At 42.5% G+C, this 16,688-nt stretch overlaps 2 protein-coding genes across 2 annotated transcripts; one reads left to right on the top strand and one right to left on the bottom strand.

Moving 5' to 3' along the window:
- Window positions 1-4,131: 4,131 nt before the first annotated feature.
- ACOT13 (acyl-CoA thioesterase 13) lies at window positions 4,132-11,443 on the bottom strand. The gene is made up of 3 exons (XM_009907013.2): window positions 11,337-11,443; window positions 7,558-7,742; window positions 4,132-5,321 (listed from the first exon to the last, which is right to left on the bottom strand). The coding sequence occupies exons 1-3, from the start codon at window positions 11,415-11,417 to the stop codon at window positions 5,165-5,167; spliced, it is 423 nt and encodes a 140-aa protein (XP_009905315.2). The 5' UTR covers window positions 11,418-11,443; the 3' UTR covers window positions 4,132-5,164.
- Window positions 11,444-11,506: 63 nt separating this feature from the next.
- LOC104306086 (tyrosyl-DNA phosphodiesterase 2-like) lies at window positions 11,507-16,433 on the top strand. The gene is made up of 7 exons (XM_054164415.1): window positions 11,507-11,746; window positions 11,864-11,964; window positions 13,719-13,886; window positions 14,152-14,243; window positions 14,692-14,810; window positions 15,151-15,321; window positions 16,150-16,433. Exons 1-7 carry the CDS (start codon window positions 11,507-11,509, stop codon window positions 16,429-16,431), a joined length of 1,173 nt encoding a protein of 390 aa, XP_054020390.1. The 3' UTR covers window positions 16,432-16,433.
- Window positions 16,434-16,688: the final 255 nt, after the last annotated feature.

Consider the following 16,688-nt stretch of genomic DNA (forward strand, 5'->3'; position numbering starts at 1 on the left):
GGCTTGGCCATTGTTTGTACCTGTACTGCTTGGTGCCATGCTGATGAGAGCAAGGCCTCAGCTTGCAGGCTTCTTACCTCCTGAGCCATTTCATTTTGCTTCTGGAGCTCAGCATGATTGAGTGAAGATTCAGACAGGGACACTAGAACTGGAAGTTCCCTCAGCTCCATTTCTTCCTGTAGTGCACTAGGGCTGCATGCTTTGTATGAGTTTGGTGGTTAGATCTTTCTTGGGATGCTCCTGGGGTACAGATGAAGTCTCTGTGGTCCATAAAACTTGGGAAGAAAGTGCAGTTCCACCTACAGTTGTAGATGCTGCTTTCTGAAACGTGCACTGCAGCTGTCTGACTACTGTGCTGATGCTGTGGAGGGGTGCATCAGCTCTACAGGTTAACTGAAGCAAGCTGAGTGATAAAGCATAATTTCTCTTCTGCATGGCTGGCTGAGATGCTCTTCAGGGCTGAAGATGTCTATGACCTAGTTCTGCTTGGAAAGTGTTTACATATGGAAAGGTTCCTTAATTTGAGCGCAATTACTGCATGCTGGAGCACCCACTTTACAAGCTGCTTTTCTGGACTCTTGAAATTCAAGCAGCTGCTGTCTTTTAAGAAACCAAAGATCCAGAATCTTACTACAGTAGTGCAGCCCCAGGTGCTGTTTTGGTGAACAAAAGTAGGGTTTGTTGTTGATTTTATTCATGGTTGTCTTTTTTTCCCCTCTGGAGAACAGCCAAGCTGTCTTGTTTGATTAGAGCTTGCAGGTAATTTGCTGTGGTTTAGGTGAAAACGCTATATGCTGCAGTGTCCCACAGCCATGGCAGACCAGGGGATCTGGTAACAACAGTCATTTGGTGAAGGCGTGACAGAATCAAAGGTAGTAACTGTTGTCGTGAAGTCCCTGAACTCTTAGTTAGTGAAATAGGAATAGAAGTGTCTTTTCTTTTCTTTCCTTCATTCCCATGGACAGTGAGATAAGGGGAAGTTTTTGGTGTTTTGTTATATTGGCTAAATGGTTTCTGCAGATCGAGAGTTCTGAAATGATTAGTGATGGAACACTGTTAGAAAATCTTCCATATGCCCTGGCAGTGGCTCAGAGCCAGTCAGTGAAGCTGAACAGAATTGAGCTACTGTTCAGAACAGTTACTTAACAGCTGAATTCTACCTGCCCCCCTCCCCTTCAGGTTGTAATGTCTGCTAGTTTGAGAATTGTAAATCAGCTAGCTTGGAGTTAAATGGACAGAGTAAGCTAGGTGAAGCCACTCAGAGGCAAACCCCCAGTGACAGGTGGCTCAACCTGGAAGATTTAATGAGGAATCCTGGTATTTGAATGCCTGTTTCAGCAGTGATGCCTTTCCTTACCCTCACTTTCCCCAGTTCATCACTGACACATTCCTTCTTCCTGGAATCTTTAATGACTAAATCCCTCCTTGGAGCACTTTATTCTGCACCTGATTAGTATCTAGACTTTTGGTTTTAATGCCAGCCAGAAGGATTCTGTTCCAGACCCTCATTTTCTCAGGGGATCTGTAACGCACCATTCTGCCGTGGTGTGAGTGCCTGAGCGTCCGTTCAAATGCGTTCCTGCAACAGCAGTGATGTGAAACCAGCATGTAAAATTGGGCTGAGCAATAGCCTGTGTGAAGTGGGGAGCTGCTTGCCTTTTCTGATGAACTGTCCCACAACATTGCATACCACTGTGAAAAGTGTAAGGAGACCACTAGACATCAAAGATTGCATTGTAGGTGTGTTGTGGGGTGGTTGGTTTTGTTGTGGTTTTGTGGTTTTGTTTGGTTTTTTAAAAAAGGGGGGGGGGGAACATACACACCAGGATAAAAAGAAACCACTAAACACAAGAGAGGAGGGACAATCTCACTTCCAGCTGTAAGATAAGAGAGCTTACAGATGGCTGTCAGTTGCTGGGTATGTAATCTGGTACACCAGTGAGACTCACAAGATCTTGTCAAGTCACTTTATTTGCTTGCTTGGAAAGAAATGATGCCCAAATCTGCTGTGATAGAACCAGGTCAACCCCACAGGAGATCTGTCTGTTCTGACACCAGGTGGAACCATGTACTATTTGTTCTTACTATGGTACCTTTTTTCTGTTACTCCCTCTTGAGACTCAGCTAAGGTAAGACAGAGATTTTTCAACGTGTGGGTTAGGGTGAAATCAGTACAGAACCAATTCCAAATGCTGTCTAATGTTTGACAGTTTACTCCTAAGGCTAAACAAGCTCAATGGTGGCAATTCCTTCCAAGATCATCTCCAAGCTGAAGTTGTGAAATAAATTGAGGTCAACTGCTGCTGGTGGAGGGATAAGAGACAAGGTTGTCTGAAAATAATTGGTTTAATGAAGTACTTCTAAAATAAATGGCCTGCATATTAATGATGTCCCCCTTATTAATTAGGTAGTACTAAAATACCATGTTGAATTCTGTTGTAAGGAAGAAGAACATTCACTTGCAACTTCAAAAAAGGGTTGTCAGGTTTTGTTTTGTTTTGTTTTGTGTCTCACTCAGCCTGTGGCAGTCCTTGCCAAGCCTGAATGGGAACAGGAGGAATCTGTTGTTTCCACGTTGAGGTTTGCTACTCTTAATTTGCCTGGATGCTTTTCAGTTGCAATTATGTAGATATGATGAATGCTAAGTGATGGAATGAGTCCATTTAACTATGGTAGGTTCCTGAGGCAGCCAGCTTTGATTGAGAGAAGTCGTATTAAGTTCCACTGGGACGGTTACACAAGGATGGAGTTGCCCCAGCACACAGCTGAAAGCATTCTGAATCTTTTAGCAGCTTCTGAATCTTTTAGCACATTCTGAATTTGTCTTCTCCATCATTCTCACTCTCTGTCTTTTATTTCACATAACAGTCACAATCCTTCTTGTGCTCCAGTGAAGATGGGTTTATAATAGCTTGAGGAGAGTTTTAATCATACATTCATAGAATGGTTTGAGTTAGAAGGGACCTTAATGATCATCTAGTCCCTGCATGGGCAGGGACACCTTCCACTAGACCAGGTTGCTCAAAGCCTTGTTCAGCCTAGCCTTAAACACCTCCAGGGAGGGGGCATCCGTGACTTCTCTGGGCAACCTGTTCCAGTGTCTCACCACCCTCACTGTAAAAAACTTATAATACCCAGTCTCAATCTTCCCTCCTGGAGCTTCAATCCCTTGCCTCTCATCCTATTATTACGACAAGCCCTTGTAAATAAAAGTCCCTTCACAGCTTTCTTTAGGTCCCCTTCAGGTACTAGAAGGCTCTTCTAAGGTCTCCCCAGAGCTTCTGAGACAGCCTCAGAGAAAAAGCTGTTGAGGATGTGTATACCATGAACAACTGTTCTACACTTGCAGTAACAATGCACACTGATAGCCTGGGTCTGCTGTAGGTATTTTATTACTTGTTTTCAAGAGAGCTTCTATGGAAGGGTAAGATATCAGCTGTGTTGCTTGTTTGGAAGTAATACGGGAAAGAGTGCTGATACATTACTAAACTTGTTCAACCATGTTGAAAATCAGTCTGTATGAACAGATCACTGACTGGAAATTGTTTCTTTAGGTTTAGGAATGTACAAAAAAAAAGCCTGAGCCATGCATTTTAAAAATCACAGAATTAAAACTGCTGAAGACAGTAATTTTCCATACCAAAAGGAATGATGCATGTCCTTTACTAGTGCAGATTAACTTTTCCAAATCTTCCACTAGAGAAGAAAAGCTCTCACTGCAGGTGTAGCATCATTGCTGATTTTATTGCAGCACAATAGCTGGGCCAAAGACTGCTTGTCATCAGTTTGAAGAAAGCAACTGTCCACCACAGTGTGAGAAGACAAGCCTTCAGCTGCTGAACTGCATCTTAACTCTACCATATCCAGCCCAAGTCAGACAATCCACAGCCTTTATTTGATAAAAGGCTCACCAAATTCATTCTAATACCATCTCTAACTCTCAGCTGATGATTTTTAAACAGCTAGAACTTCAGGTAGATAGAAGTGGAAAGCCCTGCTGATGTAACTGTATTTTCAGATTCAGGAATGAGTAAATAAATCCCTGGGGAATTTGTGTACAAAGACTCTGTTGCATCCTCTCTCAACCACTCCATGTTGACAAACTTTTAGAGGGAAGGGATTACAAAATGATTACATGATCTCTAAAAGTGTTCTCAGAAAGCTTTATTGACTACTTTTGAATTTGTTGCAGTGTCAGTAAATCACATTCTGTATTACATTCTGTATTATCCTGCTTTACACTTTCAAACCAGTTTCACACTGTTACAGGAACTCTGTACTATTGTTGTAAAATTCAGCTATAGAAGGAAACCTCATAAGACTCCAGTTTTAAGTTTTACAAGACAGGAAATCTTTATTACAAAGCTGCACAAGTTTTGGTGCAAGGAGACTCACGTCTCAGATCCCGTACCCTGACAAGACAAAGTAGCAGCTTTATAGCTCTTAAACACATGCATTTACATTAGGTTTCCTGGAACAGTCCTGCATATTCATGTTATCTTCTGGGGTCTTAAGTTCACACAGTTTGGAATTTCACAACTTGCTTTTATCCTTCCATGACATCTGAAGACGGTCTGATTCACTCCAGGATTCCTTGTCAAGGAATGAAGGTACCTCCCTCTCTATTGCACGTGGTTGGAAAATCAGTGTCTTGTCCTTGTAAATTCCATTTTTCAACTGCTCTTTGCCAGCAAGTCTTTGTTTCCATCAAGATGAATTTTACTATGTCACTACCACCTCACAGAACACGTAGTTCAGGTTTGTAAGCACATACAGTGTTGTTTGAAAGTGACTGTGATAGGCCTGAAGACAGGGCTGCTTTGTCACACGACATCACCATAGGTGAAACGAACAGGCCTCTTAAAGCACTGTCATGCTGGTAAGCCATATGCCAGTCCAAATGCTCTTTCCTTCTGCTGTCTTGACCAAAAACCCCCAGATGCATCCCCATGCTATCACACTGTTGTCCATTCTCAAGTAGGCACTAATTTTAGGCTTGTGACAATTAAGAAATTTGTTTGCCTATTATGGGAGTGAGACAAATTCACTTTATAGAATACAGACAATCAGAGCTTTGTGCAGATGATGTGTCATTGCATAAATGAGAAAATCCTTCTATACAGGATTCTGAAGCCAAAGATCATTATTTTTGAACGACTTAGTATTAATTTCCTAGATACTTTGTATGTCTACCTTGTGCAATTAACTTCCCCGACGCCTTATTTGTTAAATCCACGGTGGCAAATGCAAGATTTCTTCCTTGCTTCAAAACCTGAGCTGTAATCAGCACCTCTTCTCCAATTTTAGCAGCAGAAGTGTATCTTCAATGAAGAACAAAATGAACAGGTAAGAAGCTGTACAGAGCACAAATCCAAGAATATTCCTGCATTTTAAATTATCATGAAGGGAATTAGCAAAAGCAATAAAGACACATCTCTCTCCTACTGTCTGCTTGCAAATCCCCACGTCTTAAAGTCGTTTGGTTCCTTTAGGTACTGCAGTGGTAATTCAGTGTCAGAGTTCTCTGACAATATGACAAATAGAAAGAAACTCGTGGGCTTGGTTTGCAGGAAAAGTCCATTCTAGCACAGCAGCAATTAGGTATGAAAGACCTCAGTTAGAAGTTCAGTTCCAAGTCCTATTCCAGCCACTTCTGGCTCCCTGCAGCCTTTCTAAACTAGTCTGGCTGGTTTAGCCATGAAATGACTTTGCTACAAAGGCTCCAGAAGGTCATTTCTCTATGGAACTTAAGCATAGGTTAACAGCTTCCCATACCCTAGTCAGAAAAAAAGTTGCAGAAATCTGGGAAGCCTTCAAATTTTCCAGGTTTAATGCTGTTTCCATTCATTAGATAACTGGGTTTATTTACAGGAGTTTGAGGGTGTGCTTTTAAAACACACTCTCCCGGGAACTGGAAGAAATTTCTCCACAAAAAGCCTGGAAAGAATTAAGAGGAACATGATCTAGTCACGGTCTGAGGTAAGGGAACAACATTCAAATGTTAGCATTACAGAGGAGAATGTGTAATTGCTGCAAATAAATCTTATTGAGATAAATTTCATCAGCCAGGCCATTTTTATACATGACACAATGTCAGAAGTATGTCACTCACGGCTAATGCTGAGGTTGCACAAGCCCCATTAGCTGATGGGGGCAGGGTTTCAATCTTTGTTTCCTTCTCAGAGGCTGCTGCTGATCCTCTTGTGATTAGGGGGGGGGGAAAAAAGTTTCTCTGTTTCTCTCTGTTCTTTCCATTACTGAAATAGCTTCTTCCTGCCAGCTTTTAAAAAAGCTCCTTCCCAAAAAGGAAAATGTTGAGTTATAGCAGTATTTGATACCCAATCTCATTTGTTCAATGAAAGCAGTAGTCTGTGCTAAACAAAGCTATTAATATTGCTTCATGTAACATTTCCTAAAGGTTATGCTACTGAATCATTTTGGATCATCTCCAGAGACAGCACTGCCATGAGATTTTAGCCCTTATGTAATTAAGGAGGCACACTTGATAGCATAAACAATTCAGGTGTTGACCTCTTGTTCTATTACTGTAGGGGAAATAAAAACAATCACAGAGGAATTTCAGGTTGTCATTTCCAGTCATTTCCTCGTGATTACAGTGGTAGTATAAACCTGTAATAGATGTTCCGGTCCCACCCAGCTATTGAAGAAATCAAAAGGGTGCTGGGGGGGGGAGGAGGGGGAAAGGAGGGAAACTGTTAGAGATACAGATCACTCCCCACATACTTTTAAAGCTTTCTTTTTCCTCTCCCATTTTTTAAAGGCAGTTTTGATGAGGGGTTACTTTTCCGAGATTTTTAATACTCTCTTATTCCAAGTAGGATTACTTCAGTTCCAGTCAGTCATAATCTCTTCATTAAAATTAATGAATCAAAGCTGGCAAGCTATAATTGCATGATCAAAGGAAGTTTCAGCACTTTTTTTTTTTTGAATTTTTGAACACTGTGCTTTAAATTTGCATTGCACCAAGAACTAAGCTCGGTATAAAACCACCTTTAAATCACCTAAAGCAAAGGAATCTTCCTCGACTGCGAAATTCTGATTCAATCTGTGATTTGCCCTCTGTGTGAGCAGAGCTAAACTGTTTCCTTGTTTCCTGATTTAGTATTTTTCCTGGTTTAGTATTTTATGGACTAATACTAAAAAAGGGTTTATAGAAAGCTGCTTACCCTAGATTTTGGTCTTTGAGGACACAATTTAATGTACCTTCACAAGGGAAGACAGAAGCTGAGTCAATTTCATAAGACTAAAATGATTTTTCTTTTAATATATATATGAATCTCTCAACATCCCTTTCCATTCTATGAATGGATGGGTACCACCTCTATAACACGTGGAACAAATGTTAAGAAAGTCCAACTCGAAATTTGCAACCAAATGGCAACATCCTCAAATACAATCCCCCCCAATGAATCAAAACAAGAAAACACCTCTTTTTAAGTGAGTACTAAAGCACAACAATTATGTACAATGGAGTCAATACCATGTTAGGTGAAGAAATGTTAGTAGGTTCTGGTAAACACAGTGGGTGGTACCTACGTGATGTTCATGTCCACACTGACCCCTGGCACTGCTCTTTCTGTGTATAGCAACGCTGCTGTCGACACAACATCCACAAGTGTGGCTGTCAAGCCTCCATGTAACGTACCACCTCTGTTTGTATGCTCCTCCTCTACTTTCATTTCACAAACAACTTTTCCAGGAGTTGCAGAAAGAAGTTTCACCTGTATAACCAAGAGGAATAAAAAGCTTACTGACAATACTACCAACACCCAATACTGCCCTCAACCAAACTGAAAATCAATCTTGTTGAATTTTGGACTCATGAGACAAATTAAAAGACGCAAAATACAGTAATTCAGCTGTCACATTAAGTATCTCCATAAATTTTGAACAGAAGACTGCTGCCACAGAAAAATCTGCATTTCTAGTGCAGCTATGTAAATGGAGAGCTTAACAAACTTCAATACTTGCTATGTTCCCAAGCATTGCTTAGCAAACAACATGCTTCTGCAGCTTTCCTTTTGCTTTCACCTGTGACTGGAAAACAGATTAGAGGGAACACAACACTCCTCTATCTGTGTGTACCATAACTGTGAAGATGTCTTTATGAGCTCACAAAATGGAAGTGAGACTGACGGTAATTCACTGATCATTATACTGGAGCAACTCTAATAAAAATCACTATTCTGATTTTTATTCTGTGCATGGAAACAAGCACTGGAAATGCCAATCGGATTGGCCTCCCTGGACTGACTTGTATTTCTGGGCAAAAGTGTGCAAGGCTGTGTCATGCTGTACCACAGCATCATGACTTGCATATACGCTTTTACTGCAGCCCATGGGTGTAAATGGAAAATTACAGGAAAGCTATGGGACTATGCTTCCTCCCTGCAGCCAACACATGAAGGGGGATATTTTTTGGAGATCAAGCAGTTACTGACATTCACTATTTAAAATGTATTTTTTTTAAGCTTCTTCACTTAGCAGCACTGTATAAAAACTTGATATACTTTCAAAATCTGAAAGCAGATATCTAACTGGGGTAACTTCAAAGTCTTAGTCATAGGTGTAAACATATATGGTGAAGTACCATTAGACTGTCACAAGTGAAATGTGGCCCTAATATGTACAGTAAGTCCTATCAATTTTCTATTTATTTACAAAGGCTTCTTTTCTTTAATTTTCTTGTTTTCACATCATTATCAGCTGAGTTGGGTTAAATCTTTTTAATCTTAAAAAGGATTAAGACCGACATGTCTCCAGTCTCACTACTCCTTATTTGTAACGCAGTGTAAGAGATCAGTTTTGGCCAATGTCCACTTCCGATGCACAAAACTATCCAAATTTTGCAGGGAAATGATACTAAGATAAATGATGATGATGGAGTACACAGCCCATCAATGGAAACAGCTGGAATTAAGCATAGGGGAAATCCCCAAGGCAGTGTCCTAATATAGAAACAGCCCCTGATGAATTAAAGTCCCAAGTCCTACACCAGGCATGCTGTGCTGCACTGCACTGACTGGAGGCCTAAGTTTCTGAGAGAATTTTTAATCAGGACTTCTCTGATGGTTGACACCAGGAGCAGATGGCTTCTACTGCCATTGGGGAGAGCTCAAATCCATCAGCAAGGCAAGGAAAGCATCTGGTTTCATTTGTCATTGCTCCGATCTGGCACTAGCTGTCTGCTGTCCTTGACGAAAATAGTTCAGTATTGTGAATGCTTCCAGGACTCACACAGCTAGAGCTGCTGGTTTGTACCTCTTCAGCACTTCTGTGCCTGCCCTCCCACACGTCTTTCTCCATGAGCAGTATGCTGCTTTGGCTTCCAGCCACTACTGCCATGCTCTACTTCTCTGGAGAAAGGGCTTTAAAACACACAAAGGGCCTTAAGTCTTATGTTGATACCACACTGGAATTAGCCTCAAACTTGGCTTCTGGGTTGAGGCTGGAAAGTTTGAGACTAAAGTCTGTCTTCTCTAGAACAGGAAAAATCTTGAGTCATATTTAGGTTTGGCAAGAAAGGCTTCAGGTGCCTCTGAGAAAAACAGCATGTACTTCAAATTAAGACACAACTGTACTTTTAGTGTTACTATGATTACATTCATAGCATCGCAATATTAGGAGACTGCAGGAAAAGTCTAAAAGTATTCCAGAGCAAGGCAGGAAGCCTGTCTCCCAAGGCTCACTGCAGCCAGTTACCTGTATGAGCTGAAATACTGCATTTGCACTCCACTTAGAATGATTTTAAGATAGTGTACAATTGTCACAATGAAGAGGTAACTAAGAACTAATTAGACTCTTTATATAACCTTTTTATATGCAAGACCAAAATGTCTTGAGGAAAGAAGACAGAAAGAGCTGCTTTGAAATAGCTACTTTCTATTAAAGGTATTGGATCATAAAGCTATCAGATTCCAGTATTACATTTGCTCCTCTGCAATACAAAACACATAAATTTTGACATGGCTGGTTTTCAGAGATTTATTGCATCATTGCATGTCACAATAACACAAACCAATAGAAAATAGATAATTTAATTATTTAATAGAATTCAGTGGAATGTAATTGTTTTAATAGAAATTAAATCACAGAATCAACCAGGTCGGAAGAGCCCTCCAAGAGCATCAAGTCCAACTGATCACCTAACCCTACCTAATCAACTAGACCATGGCACTAAGTGCCTCATCCAGCCTTTTCTGAAACACCTCCAGGAACACTGACCCCACCACCTCCCTGGACAGCCCATTCCAATGGGCAATCATGCATTCTGTGAAGAACTTCTTTCTAAGATCAAGCCTAAACTTCCCCCAAACAGCGTGAGCATTGCAAAATTTAATGAGAACACTGAAACCACTTCACAGGACCACTCTACACAGCAGCTACACTACTGCATGCTGCAGAATTTAAGACAACTCAGTAACATACTTTCGACTTTTTTATCACAACACAGCATTACATTAGAAATTTACCAAATGCATTTCTTTATACTGGGCCTTGTGTAGAAACTCACTGAGGTACTTGTGCTTTCAGTCTAATTTCAAGATGAAGTATGAGATGCTATGATGAGCTGGTGTTTTACTTTTAGATAGATAAGATTAGTAATTTATTTCACAACTTCACAGTCCTGGAAGTTAGCTTAGTCACAGGTACTACAAATGAAGTCTACTAGTTACTAAATAAATCATGGAAGGTCATTCAGCACAATGCTCACCTTCAGAGAGGTAACAGAAGGCAGCACTAGTATTTAAAAAGGAAATTATTGAGTAACTCTTAGCCAGCAGGTCAAGTGAGGTTCTACTCCTCTGCTCTGCCCTAGTGAGGTCACATCTCGAGTACTGTGTCCAGGCTCTGGGAGACCCTCCTTTAGCAAGCAGGGTGGGACAGATGACCTCCAGCGGTATCTTCCAGCACCTACAACTCTGTCATTGTGTGTGTTTTCTACCATGTGTTACCATCATGGCCACACATGAGCCGAGATCAAGAAGCTGGGGAAAACAACATCAGGACAGTACCACCAGGTTCCTGCAGTAACCCACAGCTATGCCATCGCCGTCCAACAACCCCCTCGCAGGCCTCGGCCTAGGCCTCCTCCAGCTCCGCCGGCCTGGCCCGAGTCTCCCAGACAGTGGACCCCAGCAGAGTGGCACAGCTTCGCCTGACCTCGCCCGGGTCCTGGTTCAGTCTTTTATTGTGAGAGAGGATAAACAGGCTTTCAAAAGAGCAGCACCGCCGCGGACGAACTGCCCTCTGGCGTCAGAGGCTGCCGGCAGCGGGACGCTCCCCGCCTGCCCTTTCCAACGACCTGCCCGTACCTTGCGGAGCACTCGTTCGAAGCCCTGCGACTCTACCATGTACTTCATGGCCTCTCTCAAGCTCTCCAACGTGAACCCCATGGCGCCAGTCCGCCACCAACAGCCGAGCCGCGCTCCGGAACGGCAATCTCGGTAGGAGGGGCTTGCCCCTGACTTCCGACGCGGGAGTCATGGAGGCGGCGGCGGAGGAGCGGTGGCAGGATGAGGATGGGGATGGGAACGAGATCGCGGTGTCTCGGGTGCCGCAGGCTGGGGAGCTGCTGCCGGCGGAGGAGCAGCAGGAGCAGGAAGAGGAGCCGTTACACCTGGCGAAGCGGAGGAAGGTGCTGTGTTGCGATTTCGTTGCCATCACATGTAGCGATACGGAGGTTGCGCAAAGCTTCTTGGCCGGCAACGACTGGCACTTGCAGGTACGATCCGCGGCGGGGTCCTGGGGGCACTCGCAGGTACGACCAGCGGCAGGGTCTGGGGCTGCCCCGGGGTTGTGGTCCCTTCTCTACTATCTGTCATCCACCCTTGTGTTTCAGAGGGCGCTAGATGCCTATTTCGAGCCGCCGATAGTGAAGGAAGTTGTGGAGGTGGAGCCAGCAGGCGAGGCACCGCCAGCCCGCGAAGCGCCCGTGATCTGGTAGGTGACCCCCGAGCAGGGGGGAATAGGTACGGAAGGAGGCAGATTGGGGGGGGGGGGGGGGAAGGGGGGCGGAAACCTGGGTAGAATTATCTTCCGGGTCACAGCTTCATCCTGGGGAGCTGCCCTCATCTTAGAGCTTCGCCAGACCTCGCACCTCTGCTGAGGTGGTTTCCCTTCCTCACACTGATGTTTTCACGCTAGATGTTGCAACCCAAGCCTGCTCCCATTGAGGAGAATAGGCAGCTCCTCTTGAGAGGGGTATCAGTAGACTGTGAGCCTTCTGGAGAAGGGACAAGTCAATTTTATTTTCATTGTCTAACCTTGTGCAGCAATAGATACGCGGATATTACTGTACATACCCACACATTTGTTTGTTAGTGTATGTATGTCATGTGCTAGATGTATGCATACTTCTATTCCTATATATAAGAGTGGCAGATACATGCACACCTTGTTAAATGTACTTGTGGAAATGAGGATCTGTCTCCTCCACAGATGATCTCACAGCATACTTAATAGGGCACACCAAAAGTATTGAACTGCCTGTGGAATTGAATTTTTACAAATCCTTGCCATTCAGAGCCCAGAGGGAAAGTTGTTTCCTGTAGATTTATTTGTTACTGACTTGCATGTTATATAGAAGAGGCCTTATGATCTGCATAGTTCTGGATAAGCTGTATTTGATAACAGCATGCCTGCTTTTGCTCGATGCACATATGTGTAAAAACATTGGAAGCTTACTGAACGGTTGCATTGGACTCCAGGTAGTGCATGCTGAGTCAGCATTTATCCATAGCCAATTGGCAGCACCTTTTTCTTTTCCAGCCTCTGCCTTTCTATTGTTGGCTCTGTCTTGAGCTGTTGTATGCAGAATGTTTTGGGAGAGAGGACTGCCTGGAGACCTCCCAGAGAGGGGAGGATCTCTGCTGACTATGCAGACTTTCATGTTTCATCTCATAGTCCTTCAGATGACAGTATAAATGTAAAAAAGTCTTCAGGGGAATACTGGCAGCATATACCACATTATTTACCTATTTAAACATCTCTGCACTTCCCCTCCTTTGTCAGCTTTTCTTTTTCTGTTCAGTTTAGAGCATGCGTGCATAGTACCAGAGTCCTACAGTGTTTGTGCAGCAGGAAGAACATAAACCATTACCAAGTTCTGTTTTGGTTCCAGACCTTATTTTCATGGGTGCATACAAATCCTATGTATAGAAACAAAACTCTAGAATCTCAGCTGTGCCAAAATACAGTTTGTCAAATCTTACTATACTGTTCAATGTATTTTGTTTCAGACTTCCCCTCTACTTGAGTAATTCACACTGCATTGGTGGTGTGGTTTAACCCTGGTGGGCAGCTGAGCGGCACACAGCTGCTTGCTTCCTCCCCTCCCAGTGGGACTGGGGAGGGACTCTGAAAGGTAAACCTGGGAAAACCCATTGCTTGAGATAAAGACAGTTTACATTGGCTGCTGTCTGATTTCAGTTAAATTGGAATGTGAGATGTTTTCCTGTGTCTGTGACCATCAGGAAAAGCTGCTTACTACACCTCCGTACTAAGGCTATGTATGATTGAGCCTGCATATTTTAGTCACTGCACTTCCAATATATGCTAACTCATTTGTTGGGAAAGTTTTAGTTGGTCACCTCTAAGTTGAGATGGGTCTAAAACTTTCCTTCAGAAGATAAGGGAGGTAATTGCAGCGGGGATATCATTATGCACGTTAACAAACAAGTAAACTCTCTCTTCAGTATTGACCTCACAGATGATGCAACTACTAGTAATGATGGTGCCAACAGTGCAGATCTGATGCAACAAGAAAATGACAGCAGCTTCTCCCTGCTGACCTGGAACATTGATGGGCTGGATGTAGGAAATCTAATAGAGCGAGCTAGAGGAGTCTGTTCTTATGTGAGTTTGTAAGTATCGCTTCATCTCTCTATTGCCATGCAGCCGGCTGCAATGGTATAAAGAAGTAATGCATTTTCTCATCACGTCAGATCCATGTCTGTCCCATCCCCATGGCAGGGATGTGTCTCTGCCACTGAATGTGATGGAGAGAGGTTTTTTCTTTTCTTCTAAAATTGGTTTCTTACAACCTGAAATCCCTGTTCTATTTGACCTTGGAGTCTAACAGTGCTGCCTTTGAGTAGTTAGTTTAAAATCTTCTCTTGCTGCTTTCAGATACAGTCCAGATGTTGTGTTTTTACAAGAGGTTGTACCACCACATCTCGGTCTTCTACAGAAGAGACTCAGCAACTACACCATTATTCCAGGTGAAAAATAACCCTCAGTTTCTAAAGACAGAAACTGGAAAAAGTAAGCTTAGCTTTATTCCATGTTCCTTGCTGAAATCTCTGGATGAAAAGAGTAGAGTGAAGAAGGAAGCACTTAAATTACCTCCAGTGATAAGATATCAGGATATAGTTCAATGCGGACTACTGATGGGAAAAACTTGCTTTCCTGATGGTTTCGTGTGCATTTTCTCTGCGTTTTGAAAGGGTAGCCCAGAAAGTGCCATAGATGAGTAATTTCTTAAATATTTGCGTTTTAAAAATATGGAACATCCACACCACCATTGTGAAACTTTGAACTGACTTTCTACGTCCTTCAAATTAATGTGATTCTCCCAGATCACAGTAAAAAGGTCTCTTTCAGAACCTTAACTTCTTTATGGCAGTGTAGAAACTATTCTTGACTGTGTCTTTTCCTGTTGTCCTTTAGGTAATGTATTTGGCTATTTCACTGCCATAATGTTGAAGAAATCAAGAGTGAAGCTGCTGAAACATGAGATAATACCTTTTCCAACAACCTCCATGATGAGGAACCTTTTAGTTGTGCATGTGAGTGAGTCAGTATGTATGAAACAGCTGTATTTGTGCTTTCACATCAAAATCCAGGAAAAGGCGGAACTGGCTTTACTCTGACAGTCTCAAACAGCAGAAAACCAACTTCTCCAAACATAGAAACTCAGCTGCATTTGATACTAACCAACTTGAACCTTCTATGGAAGTAACTGTCTGTGCTTTTTTTCCCAGTCCCCCTCACCTCCTCCACACCACTTCCGTTCAATGTAAACCCAACATTAACCAGAGCTCTGTCATATACTTTGTGAATAGAGTTTGTCTTTGAACTTGTTATCATGGTGTGGATCGTAATATTACCTCTTTGTTTCATGCACAGGTGAGCGTATCTGGTATTGAACTTTGCCTTATGACCTCTCATCTGGAGAGCACTAAACCACACTCCAAGGAGCGTGTAAAGCAACTGCAAATAGCATTAAAGAAAATGCAGGAGGAGTCAGAGTCCACCACTGTTATATTTGGAGGGGATACAAACCTCAGAGACAGTGAGGTAAATAGAAATAAGCCACCTTGTTATTTTGAGAAGGTATTCTGACATAATCTTCTCAGGCTTCTCCGTTTCTTTAGGATCAATGCCCTGCTTAGGTGGAACAGAGATAGGCAACATCTACTCTTAAAAAGTAGAAGCGTGTCTCATAAGTAGAAGGGCTGCCACTGCTGTCCTGAGGCATTGTTACAGCTGAGGTGATAAATATGAAGAGCTCTACCCCTCAACCTCAATAACAACACCCTTTTTTTGCAATCTTTATATCTGAGAACACACAGGGAGTGTTGATAAAGTTTTCAGCTTCAGAGACATCATCACTGTTTGGAGAACCTGATCGTTACTTGCTCAACTCTGGTTCTCAGAGTTAATGCTTGTAGAAGTGTGAAAGAAGAGCGTGCTCTGACAAGATGGAGCTTGGGAGTTTAAAATGAATCCCCCATCATCAAGACAGTCAAAAGTAGAAGTTCATTTTGGCTGCTAATGCTAACAGTGAAACTTTTGCATTACTATTAAAAGGTCAGTGTTCCATCTTCCCCCATCCTGAAATTCCGTTGCAGTGAACTGGAATGACATTGTTCCAGGCAACCTTGTGTTGACTCCCAAACCTCAGAATTTCAGAGCTGAATGTTTATTTGGAACATGGTTTGGATTTCAGAAGTAGTGCAAGAACTGGTCAGGCATTAGAATATCCTGCAGAAATACCACAATTTATAAAGAGCTCCAGTATCTTTGTTTTTAACAAAGAAAAGAGTGATATTCTCTGGCTTTGCTGGCAAAATTTGTCAATTCATTATCCTGTGTATTCTCCACCTCCTTCTCCCCTGCTTTCAGGTTGCTAGACTTGGTAAGTTACCTGGCAACATTGTGGATATCTGGGAGCTTTTGGGCAAACCTGAGCACTGCCGCTACACTTGGGACACGCAGTCCAACTCCAACCTGAATGCAGCCTACAAGTTCAAGATGAGGTTTGACCGCCTGTTCTTGCGGCCTGCAGCAGAAGGGGGATGTATTAAACCACAAAGTATGGACTTAGTTGGGTTGGAAAAACTGGACTGTGGCAGATTCCCTAGTGATCACTGGGGTCTCCTGTGTAACTTCCATGTGACACCATGAAAAACAAACAAACAAGAAAGGCTTGCCTTGCTCATTTGTAGGTGATCTGTTCCTTTTTTAACAGAAGTTTACTTTCTCAGTTCAAGTAGCATGTATTGTAATGTTCCAAAAGAATGCGTTCTCTAATCTGGAGTGCCTTCATTTTAAGCCAGCATTCCATTTTCTTCTTACTATGCATCTGTTCTTCAGTCACATTTTATAGTATTTGTTTGTTTACAATGTATGCAAATACAAAAAAAAAACCCAACCCAACCCCA

The sequence above is a fragment of the Dryobates pubescens genome, chromosome 9 (genome assembly GCF_014839835.1).
Source record: "Dryobates pubescens isolate bDryPub1 chromosome 9, bDryPub1.pri, whole genome shotgun sequence".
Classification (NCBI taxonomy): Eukaryota; Metazoa; Chordata; class Aves; order Piciformes; family Picidae; genus Dryobates; species Dryobates pubescens.

Excerpts from the sequence above, each read along its gene's own strand:
- ACOT13 (XM_009907013.2), bottom strand. The coding sequence starts at position 11,417 with ATGGGGTTCACGTTGGAGAGCTTGAGAGAGGCCATGAAGTACATGGTA. Across the intron at positions 7,743-11,336 it reads TCGAACGAGTGCTCCGCAAG|GTGAAACTTCTTTCTGCAAC; the intron begins GTACGGGCAGGT and ends TTGGTTATACAG. Across the intron at positions 5,322-7,557 it reads AGTGTGGACATGAACATCAC|ATACACTTCTGCTGCTAAAA; the intron begins GTAGGTACCACC and ends TCTTCATTGAAG.
- LOC104306086 (XM_054164415.1), top strand. The coding sequence starts at position 11,507 with ATGGAGGCGGCGGCGGAGGAGCGGTGGCAGGATGAGGATGGGGATGGG. Across the intron at positions 14,244-14,691 it reads CAACTACACCATTATTCCAG|GTAATGTATTTGGCTATTTC; the intron begins GTGAAAAATAAC and ends GTTGTCCTTTAG. Across the intron at positions 14,811-15,150 it reads GGAACCTTTTAGTTGTGCAT|GTGAGCGTATCTGGTATTGA; the intron begins GTGAGTGAGTCA and ends TTTCATGCACAG.